This window comes from Elaeis guineensis, chromosome 15 (genome assembly GCF_000442705.2).
Source record: "Elaeis guineensis isolate ETL-2024a chromosome 15, EG11, whole genome shotgun sequence".
Lineage (NCBI taxonomy): Eukaryota > Viridiplantae > Streptophyta > Magnoliopsida > Arecales > Arecaceae > Elaeis > Elaeis guineensis.
The window spans coordinates 66753568-66765430 of record NC_026007.2 but is presented as its reverse complement, the minus strand read 5'-3'; the positions used below and the strand labels follow the sequence as shown (position 1 = coordinate 66765430).

At 38.9% G+C, this 11863-nt stretch overlaps 1 protein-coding gene across 1 annotated transcript; it reads right to left on the bottom strand.

Annotated features, from left to right (window-relative positions):
- Positions 1-641: 641 nt before the first annotated feature.
- LOC105058441 (ABC transporter G family member 1) lies at positions 642-5432 on the bottom strand. The gene is given in 9 exon segments (XM_010941383.4): positions 642-1499; positions 2189-2275; positions 2365-2556; positions 2696-2824; positions 2923-3009; positions 4184-4648; positions 4749-4828; positions 4926-5201; positions 5204-5432. Coding segments are annotated over 9 exon segments (2235 nt in total). The 5' UTR covers positions 5418-5432; the 3' UTR covers positions 642-794.
- Between the last annotated feature and the right edge of the window lie 6431 nt (positions 5433-11863).

Genomic DNA, 11863 nt, shown 5'->3' with positions numbered 1-11863 from the left:
ATTACCTCCAGTGAAGTGAATCGATGGCTTCCTCTGGTAATTTCCAGCACAGCTTTGTGGAGTTTAGAGATACTTTGTTTCAGACAGGCTTTGAAGTTTTGAGCTTGGTTGGTCCCCAACATGGTGACTATTGCAGGATGACTGAGCACATTGTACCCTACATAGGTGTTGTAAACATTTGACAAGGCTTGATAGATTTAGTCAAAATTTCACCATCTAAACAAGTTCAAATTGAAATATTAGTTCGTCTCCCATGATTTTTCTTATGTTTAGATTGTTGAAACTGATGACCAGTCAATGAGTCAATCAGAGGAGCTTGTTATGACCACTTAAACGCCAGTTTCAGGTAGTGAACTTGCCTATGTAGTTTCAATCTAAACTCATGTCAGTAACCTCTAAAATTTTTCAACACTTGAAGAGTCTAGACGGGAAAAAAAAACAGAGACATAAACATGGACCCAGAGCGGGGTTCATCTTGCTAAAATATTGCATCAACATTTCCTAATCAATTTCCACCCGAAAAGTAAAAAGATATGTAATCAATTGTTGGACTGTTCAACACTTATGAGAAGCAACAGCAAGTGGTGCAACTCTATGAGTTATCCCTGAATGGAGCAAGCCATGCTCTTGTGTATGAATAATTCATAAAAACTGCCTGTTCTTGCATGTGAATCCATTCATAAAAACTGCCTTAATTTACTACAGTACACTAATGCAAAACATAATTATACACTGCCTGATATATATGTTCCCTCTCATAAGGTAGGAAAGAGATTCAATCTAATTATATAAGATCACAGGAAACCATTTTTGTCTTTGGTACTCTTCTTGCGCAGTTCAGCTGATGGTTGCTCCAGAACATGGATGGATTTCACTGGAGGCTTAACAAGTAGAGCTTTAATCATGGGCTTAACCTTCTCAGTGATCTTTACAATCACCAAGAACAAGATCCGATATAGAATGACCATGCCGAATAAGATGGCGAGATTAACCCACTTGGAGTAGCTCATTTCAACTTGCCAAATATCTCTCAGGATCTCTTCACCACTAATGGTGGGAGGCCCTCCTGCTTGGTCGTTGGGGAAAGTTAGACCCAAGAACTCATTCTTGTAGAAGCCTTGGTTAGCATATGTATGGAAGGCAATGTAGTACATCGGGTACCGCCACACAGGCTTAGGGAGATCGTCGGGCAACCGGAAGAAGCCACCATTCAGCATCATCACTCCCTGAATTCCAGCCCCGGTTATGATGCCCATCAGGAAATCTGGGACGATGCTTGCGACGATCATCATCAAGCCCTCAACTAGCATCATGCACATGAACAGCACTAGAGCAAAGTAGGCAAAGTGATCTATTCTCCTCTGAAGGCCAACTAGGTAGTAGGCCATGGCCCCTGGTGCTACAGAGATGAGAGCCAAGTATGGAGTAGCAGAAAGAGTATTGGCGATCACGAATGCGGTGACACCATAGTGTCCATTCAATCTTTCTCGTCCAAAGATCTACAGAATGCAATGACCAAAACAGGTAAAAAATTTTGTATGTTGTTATTGTAGCAGTGAAGAAAACAAATCTTAATAAACTAACACTGATGATTCATAATTATAGTCATAATTATAGTCAATGATGTAATACACCTAAAGGTCCATATGATGTTATAAAAATGTGAAAATAGATAATAATAAAATTAGCAGTGATAGTCTATAATTATTGCTAAGGTTATAAGACAGAGGTAGTGCAAGAAGAGTTTGAATACAGCACTAAAGCTATCTTAAAAACTCTTATTTTCTTGTAGAGCATGCACTTGGATGTAAATGAGATTGTGACAATAAAGAAGCAGAACATGATACAATTTACACCAACAATTAGTATTTATGGCTTAAGGTCATAATACACATATTGAGTACCACTGCAAGAAGGCATTAGAATTGAAAAAACATTGTATTCTCATTAATCATGCATCCATGGAAAAAAAAATTATGGTAAATAGAATAGTTATTATATCACGACAATATGTGATTAGGAACCAAATCATTTGCCGCAGGTGTCAGTAGCAGAAGGTTAATAGGTCAGTACTTTAGTACATAATATGTGCTTGGCTACAATTATATAGTTTATTTATTTGCACAATAAACTATGGAATCATCATTCATTCAGATTCATAAGTTTATCTGGATAGAAAGTAACTAACCTTCATGTCCTCCACAAAGGATGGAAAGCCTCCTATTGCCATAAAAGTCAGGAAGGCAGCTGTGAACATGAGCATGGAACCTCTGGCCTGGAAATTTGAAAACCAGTATTTCTTGATGTTACATGTAAAAATGCACTGAAATGGCCTTTGAGTTTACAAAGGAGTTGCTGACATACCTGAATTGAACCATAAGAATGGCCAACATCATAGTATATAGTGCCTACACAAAGGCAAAGTGCGATATAAATAGCAAATCGCAGCCAGTAGTAGCCCAAGTCCCTATACATGTTCACAAAGGACCTGCTCGTAAGGACCAGGGACTGAGTTAAGAAGCTAGCCTGACTTCCCTTCTTCACCAGAGCTCCACCCTTCTCATAAAAGGTAATACAAATAAAATTAGAACACGATATCGAGATATTATCTGAAAAAAATTACAAGGGCCTGTGTTATGAGATAATTTTTGAATGGCACAGCAACACATAATTACTGATTCAACAGCGTAATTACCATTTCACTTATCTCTGCAATTTGTTGAACTACTTGCTGTGAAATAGTGGAGGATTTGTAAGATTTCACAAGAATCTCAATTGCTTCAGCAGTGGTTATTGGGTTAACGTCAGGGCCTTCTTCGATGTCCTGTTGGAAGGCAACATAAAAACTTTGACGAAATGTTACAAGGTCTTGAACTAAAGATGATTAAAAAAGTAAAAGTTGGAGGAAGGGATGCTGCCTACCTTTTCGAAGTCTTTGTTGATCGTCCTGAGGAAATGGTCTGAAGGATTTCGAAGAGGTGGACAGGGGAAGCCATTCAAAGCAAAGAACTGCAAAAAATTAAAATAGATCAAAACACTGATCAAAATAGTCAAATCTAAATCCATATATGTAAAAGAACTTGCTCTTCTTATCATAGTCTAACTTTGGCTTTGACATGAGAATATATATGACAATTGATTCCATGCCATTATTTTAGATAGCTACCCATGAACTTCCTTTATTCTATTTAATTTTATGGAAAAAACTACAAAAGTTACCTCCTAATTAATTATCCTGCTGTCTTTTCTTATGCTCAAACAAAGCCCAATTACTGCCATATGCTTAGTTTTTTAAGTGATATATCTAATATACAATAGTGTGGCAAAGCGGATTCCATATATTGGGATCATATACAAGCATCTCAAACAGATAACAAGTTTATCCTTGACAAGGAGGTACTTACATATCTACGAATATATTGTTTTCATGACATTAATACAAATCTATTTGTATGTATGTGTGTGTGTGTGTGTGTGTGTATCCATCTGAGAATAAAAAATTTTTATGCAAAGTTACATGATTTGTTTTTATGTTATACGCAATCATATGTTGCCAACGTTGTTTTATGATTTATCGAATCATGTGTTACTTTTATTATTTTATTTCTAGTTTACTAATATATGAATTCCCTAATATGAATATCAATGTATTAAATATCATGGACGGGCCCCTTCTAGTTTTTTATTTATAGAACGGGATATCCATCTCATATTCACCATGTGTGGATATCCTATCCTGTCTTAATCCACATTCCCACTCACCCTGCCCCGATATCCGGGAAAGATCGGGACCAAGAGGTACCGGCTGTTTCTGTCCCATGATGGACACACTCTAATACAGAATACGGTGTACTCGTTGTGGATGGCCGTCATCAGAGAATGGACGGCCATCAAATAACGTACTCACGAGCATGAGTCGTGCCGCATACGCCATGCGTTATTTGATGGCCGTTCAACCTGTGATGATGCGTACCGTACTTTCGGGTTGTTGTTGGCTGCTCCGAAACATCGCGTAGTTGAAGGTCACAAGAAAAGATAGCACACAACGAATCATACCTTATAAAATGACGCATTATTCAACCGGCCATGGAAAAAAAACAAAAAAAAGCTCCTGACGTTGAAATTAATCTTTGCTAAACCGGTTTGGAAGCTAAAAAATTCGTAGCGTGACCTGGATACCTACCTCGCTGGTCGCTGCAGCTCGTCCAAAGTAAACTGTCTTGCCGTAAGCGAGGAGGCAAAGGCCATGGAAGAGCTCGAACACTTCACTGCTGGGCTGGTGGATGGCGGCGACCACCGTCATCCCCTCCCGGCGGGCGAGGCTGGCGATCCTCTCCATGACGTGGTAGGAGGCGGCGCTGTCGAGGCCGCTGGTTGGCTCGTCGAGGAAGAGGAGCTCAGGCCTGGTGAGAATCTCCATGCAGATGCTCACCCTCCTCTTCTGACCACCGCTGATGCCCTTGGATGCCCATCCCCCTATCCTCGTATCCATCGCACCTCCCAACCCCATCTCCCGGATCGTCTCCTCCGCCCTCTCTCTCTTCTCCTTCCTTGACATGGAGTCCGGCAGCTGGAGTTGTGCCGAGTAGTACACAGCTTCTCTGACGGTAAGCGTCGTCATCAATACGTCGTCTTGAGTCACATAAGCCTGAGAGTAGATTTTTTTTTTTTTTAAATGTAGATGTTAACAAGATCTAGCTAGCAAACAAAAGAAAGGAAAAAGTAAGAAGAAAGAAAAGCTTTCATACTGATGTCCCAAATGCAAGCTTCTGTTTCTGGCCATTGATCAGAATTTCTCCACTTTGACTCACGTTGGATCCTAATCTTCCTACATATCAACAAATTTTAACATTAACTACATCATAACGGAGTGGAAACTTTACGCGTAGATCTATAACAAAATATGATATATGTATTTGTATCACCTGCAAGCGTGTCTAAAAGGGTGGACTTGCCACAACCAGAAGGTCCCATGATGGCCAAGATCTCACCGGGCTTGGCGTAACCATTGAGACCACAGAGGATCGGTGCGCGCCCGCCTTTGCCATCGGATGCTGAGACCCAGAGATCTTTCCAGGTGAGGGAGATACCACGATTTTTCCGGTTGCTCTCGAGGTCTTCATGGCCTACGATTACACCAGAACTCGGCACCTTCTCTTCGAAGGACACCTTGACCACTTCCATTTCCGGCAAGCGTTGACTTCTTCTTGGCTGCCGTTGTGGAAGCTAGGGTGCAAAGGTGATGGAGGATTAAATTTACCACTGAAAGGGAAAGACCTGTCGATGCTTCCCGGAGCATCGACGCCGGTCCTGGAGCCATGCATCTCTATGTCATCTTCTTCGGCTGGCCGAGGGTGGGGATTCTTTGCTGGGCTTGGGCTTGGAGTCCATCTTGGCACATGTGGGGGAGAAGCCATGAGAGTTTTAGCTAGCTGTGCTTTAAGAGCTGCAAGAGAACCCCAAATAAATAGCCGTGGAGGTCCTCAAAATGTGCCACAAGTGGGGACCATTTTTTTCTCTAAAGTCCGACAAGGAGGACAGGTAGGTTGATCTCGGATGATACCCGTGGTTCATGCTGAAGGATTCGCCTTTCAATAGGATTGATTATTTGACCAACAAGCTATCCAAAACTATGCTTCCCTTTTTTTTTTTTTTTTTTTATAATAGTTTTAGTAGGTATTTCAGGATCTTGATTTCTAAGTTCCACCCACACCTGTTGAGCAAGGAAACAGCTGATCAAATAGCGTATAGTATCTTCCTTTTCATCATGGCAAAGATCAAATAGCGTATAGTAGTCCTTTCCCTTTCAGAACCTCCTTGCAAGGTAGCCTTCTCTGATTAGTTTTCCACCAGAAAATTTGACTCTGAGAGCAACCACCAATCTTGATCCAAATCTATGTGGTGTCGTTCTGGACAAAGTCATCATGTTCCTTTCAACTGATCGAGAAGATCTAGACCAAACCAACCTTTGTGGTGGTAATTAGTATTCCGAAACTATGTTCTACATTTACTTTTTACCTTACGTGCCACGTGTTGTTAACTAAATGGACGTTGACACGTAACGCTGAGTAATTATTATTCTGCCACGTAATTAATTACAACAAGTTGGCCAACTTTCAAGCGAGAACGGTTCAAAGGTCTGAATTATTATAATGCTTTCAGACGTAACGTGATGGTTGACACATGCGACGAGGGTTTTGAGGCTTCCTGTTGCAATGAAAGCGCAGACCAGACTTGACCATGTAAAATTTGAGTCTTGAAAATTTGCTGTTAATGGAGTCTTCTATGAGGTTGGTTGGTGGGGGGTATTTATTATGATCTTTTACCGCCTCCCGTCACTACAAAAAATATTAAATTATCAATTTTTTTTATAATATTTTTAAAAAATATCGACAAGTTGCACTGATCTGCCGATGTTTTAAAAAACATCATTTTTTAACGAACTTAAAAGCTCGTAAAATTTGAGCACTGTCAATGCCGACGCTTTTAGCAAAAGCGTCGTTAAATAAAGAAAATACCGACGCTTTGTTACGTCATTATTTAACGACGCTAAAAACATCGTTAGGTTCGTTTAATACCCCCTCCTCCCGTGCCCTAATCTATCTACCGTCGCCCCTTTAATTTCCACCCATTCCTCCACCGACCCCGGCCATCTCTACCGCCGGCACCACACCACCGTCCACGTGCACCCGCCGTCCACGCCTCACCTCCGGCCGCCGCTCCCCTCTGCTGCCGCGTCCGTCGACGCCGCGCCCGCGCGGTCCAAGCCATACGCCGTCCGCCCTCCTGGAAGCAGCCACCCGACCAGCCCTCCTCCCCTCCCCCCTCCCGATGGCCATCTTCCCATCACGATTCCCTTCGATTGCCATGCACTTTTTCTTGGATTTTGTTTGGCGCGGACTGATTCGTGTTCCATCGATTAAATTTCGGCCCAAAGGTTCGATCTCTCTCTCTCCCTCCCTCCTTCCCTCACTTTTTATCTTTTCTCTCATGTTTCCCCCTCTCCGAGGGTTATTTTGGTTGGATTTTGGATCATATGAGCCGAATCCTCCTCTTACAAAGTGAAGGGTGTCATGACGATAATCGCATCGGATTTCTTTCTGGCTTGCAAAGGTTTCGGAGCGAGCAGCGCATTTGTCTATCTAGTTTTGAGATCGTTCTTTTGTTTTTTTAATAATTTTTGTGAGTAACTGACATTTGTTTAGCTTTCTATTATTTCAAAGGACCAAGCTTTATTATTTTTCTGTGATCATCAAGTATAGTTATCTTACTTCTGAAATGAACATTGAAGAGGTTAATTTCACTGGATTTTGGTAGAAATTTGCAGGCTTTAGCTTGAAGTGTTTATCTGTTTGATCCTTCAGCTCATTGCCAGCTGACATGCATCATAATAGTTTATGTTCTGTCCGGTCCTTGAATTATTCAAAATGTGGTGGCTGGTTTTTCCGCGCATTGTTTGCAAGCTAATTGGACTGATCACTCTTTCACCAGCTCACAAAGCCAATTTTCCTAGCCTGATCACGTAGAAGCACATAGATGACATGCCCTGTTCCTAAGGTCATGAAAGCATGTTTGGAACAAGAGTACAGAGAAGCTGTGTCGATCGTTGAACCAGAGGGCTTTAAGTTTGCGTGGATCGACTTTCCCAAGCTACGGTCAGGGCGAGTTGAAAGCTTCAAAGAGAAATAAATATGATGGAAGTACTTGACGACCTGATAAAAGTATTTGGGTTCTCATAAATCTTATCAATTTATAAAATAAGTATTAAGTCACATCTCTCTAACATTAAAAGCAGTTGATTTTTTGTTGAGATTTTTGGGATGCAATTTGAAATTGTTAGCAGCTTTGATTGTCGTAGAGCCGGTAGATTTAGCATGGATCACCTGGAGCCTGTAAGCTACAGGGATAGAGACCTAATGTTATCGTCGACTTGTATGCGCATGAGTTGCTTACTTCAACTGCCCTATTGGACTGATGATTTGGATTGAATTCATGGAATGCTTCTGATCTTTCCATATTCTCGATTCTTGGGTTATTATATACTTGCTGGAGATCAGCTGGTGTAGAGGGTTTGAAACATGAACTTCCTAGGTTTGGAAATGTAAATGGCTGATTTTGATTTCGATATTATACGTATTTGGAGGAATTATTAGAATGATCAGGTCCGGTGGATCAATCTAATTGTCACTCACCATAATATTACTTCTTGTGTGTATACTCTTTAAGATTAAAACAAGGATGACAATTCATCCTGTTATCCACCATACATTTGCCCCAGGCTTTGAATCGGTCCACTGGGGATATCCATCTAATAATTTCTACGTGTTATGAATTATTTTTTCATTTTTTGGGATGTCAGTTTTTCATCTTTTCTTGTGGGTTTTAAAAGTTCCCAACGTGGACTTTGTTGCAGCTACTAGGTGTTGTCCATAGGAAATGATTTCCAGCTTAGATTTAATCTCAAATGGTTTTCCCAAAGTCTTTCCCCAAGGCCTTTAACCTCAAGTAGAAAGGCCTTCTTTTTGGGCAAAAAGAAAACAACTTTCTTCATGCTTTATGGTGTCTCCTGTATGTTGATGGTATAAAATATTCGGTTTCATATGTTTGATTGGAATTCTAGATACATCATCATTCTCTATCAAATTCAATATTATTTTGAGTTATTATTCTGACTTTTAGAAATAGTGTTATATGTAATTAACTGTATTTTGTTTTTGATAAATTAGCTGTATATGATGTCCCATTATTTGTTATTTCTGATCATGTTGACGGTGGTAATGATCATTTTTGTGCAGCGATAAAATATTTATAATTTAGTGAAAATAGTAGATTGTTCAAAGGAGGAATCAGTTTTTGAAGATATGCCACCACCATCAGGACTTGAACTTCAACCTAGCTCTTACCAAAAATATAAAAATAAAAAAAATATTATACACAGGAGTGGTGCCAACCAGCAAAGTAATATATTATAGCTCTTGATGATAGAATTAATCATATACATATAGAAAACTAGCACCAATTAAATATATGCTAATTAGATTTCGATTTTATTTGGCCTAGATAGAGGATAAAATGACATGATTTGGAAAATTAATTATAAAAATTGGCTTAACTACATAAAACACTGAGTAGGTCACTATCTGGTTGGTGTAATAAGTTTTTCATGATCTAAAAAGATGGGTGAAAAAGAACAGAAAACCAGCACATGATAGCACATAACCAGAATAATATTGAGATTTTTTAAAGATAATGACAAACAAATAAAAAATCTAATATCGAATGATGGTTGGTTCATATGTACTTGTGGAGCGAACGTATAAGTCATGATCATCTTCATCCACACCTCTCCTAAATTATCAAATATGGTAAACATGTATACCATAAAATAAATGATATAGAGCTAGATCAATTTACAACCACACCCTCTTAGTATCTCTCTATGAGGTTCACCCGAAAATATATAGTATAATTAATTAAGGTTGTGATACATGGTTGATGAATGGATAATTTCATAGTTTCATGAATCCTGATTGATTGCTTATCTGACATGTGGCGCTCGTTATGTGGCTGGACCTGATATCGTGTGGCCTACGTTATCCTTATCTTCGTGGCTGATGAAGACTAAGCATCTGGATTAAGCTGGGCCAAGTTTCTTTGTCCACTACTCTCCAAGTTAATATCAGGTATTAAATCAAGTTAATTATGAATTAATTTTAAAAAAAATTGCATTGCATAGAAACATAGACCCTCTTTTGATTAATGTACATATTCTATTGTATCCGTACATTTATTTATTTTTGTACGGTAAAAGAATTATGTACATTGATCAATTGATTGTCCAGTATGGACAGTTTGAAAAATGTGAGTAAATCTATAGGTCATCACCATAATCAAATGGTATGCTGAGGGTTCGAAAAAAATTTCGGATGGTATTTTTCTTTTGTTCTTCCTATACGGAAGAACTAAGGAAAAATGCTGCCGAAATTTTTTTCGGCTCTTGTTGCATATCATTTGATTTCTGTAATTGATCTATAGAATTATGCATTTTCTGAATGGGATAGGACCTTCTTTACCTATTAGTTGATGATAGCAAGCATTTACTATGTAAACTTTATCTAGCTGTTATTTTTTTGAATTTTATGAAATGACTGATATTTTTTACTCATTGCATTAATATAGATTGTATAATTTTTTTATTTTTAGATAAATTGCAAGTTCGATCATTTTTATCCTACAATGGAAAAAGTTGGATAAATAAACAAAGAATAGTAAAGAATATTTAGATGGAGTTCATGACTTCATTAAATTTGGTATGGAGAAAAGTAGTTTGAATGGAAAGATTTTATGTCCATGTCGGAAATGTGTAAATAGTTCTTCTTTAGATCCACAAAATGTTGAAGAACATTTGGTATGGAATGATTTTTTAAGAGGTTATACCGACTGGATTTTTCATGGAGAATCTATGTTGCCATCATCATGTAACCAACCCCTGACTCATTTTGGATCCACTAGCCTAAAGACAATTCTGCAAGAGATGATGATATAAGGGGTTTGATCACAGATGCTTTTGGATTTGGTGTTCAAAATTTAGGAGAATCCAGTAGTATACAAGAAACAGTTGGGATGTTTGATGGATGTACGCATACGGAACGTATGCATGTTGAGGAGCCTATACATACATCTAATGATGAGACAGCTCGTTATCACACCTTAATGAAAGATGCAGACGAAGAATTATATCTGGGTTGTACGAAATTTTTTAAGATTTCTTTTCTTGTACATTTATTTCATATAAAATATTTGAATGGATGGTCTGGAAAGAGTTTTACCATACTGCTCAAGTTATTAAAGGATGCATTTTCAGAAAGCACTCGTTTACCACCATCTATTATGAAGCCAAGAAAGTAGTAAAGGAATTGGATCTTGGATACGAAAAGATTCATAGTTGTCCGAAAGATTGTATGTTATATCGGGGTGAAAACGCTAATCAAGAGTCATGCAATGTATGTGGATCTTCAAGATGGATAACACAAAAAGAAGATCGAGACGATGTACTGAATGAATTGGATGCAACGTGGAGTAAAAAAAAACCGGCCAAGGTATTGCGTTACTTTCCTCTTATACCTAGATTGAAAAGGATTTATGCATCATCAAAAACAGCTTCATCAATGAGATGGCATGATGAAGGACGTACAAAGGATTGAATGTTGAGACATCCAGCAGATAGTCTTCAATGGAAAGCATTTGATGATAGGCATCCTGATTTTGCCTCTGATGTTCGCAGTGTTAGGTTTGGCTTAGCTTCTGATGGCTTCAATCCATTTCGGACCCTGAGTTCTACCTACAGCACTTGGCCAGTCGTTTTGATACCTTACAATTTGCCACCGTGGATGTGCATGAAACAATCATCACTTATTTGTCAATGGTTATTCCAGGAGATAAGGGTCCAGGCAATGATATTGATATTTTTCTACAGCCTTTAATAGAGGAATTGAAACAGTTGTGGGAGGGTGTTGATGCATTTGATGCTTCCAACGGCCAAACATTTAAACTACGGACAGCTTTGTTATGGACTATTAATGATTTTCCAGCATATACCAATTTATCTGGCTGGAGTACAAAGGGACGGGTCGCATGTCCTTGTTGTGGAGATTCAACACATTCAATTTGGTTAAAATATGGAGTAAATTTTGTTACATGGGACATCGTCGATGGTTGGAAGCAAATCATCCGTTTCGATTTCAGAAAGATTTGTTTGATGGTACTATAGAATTGGGATGTGCCCCTATTCCACCTTCTGGAACTGATGTTCATAGACAAATGGATGGCATCAATTACAGCTATGGTAAGCACTCAAAGTCCT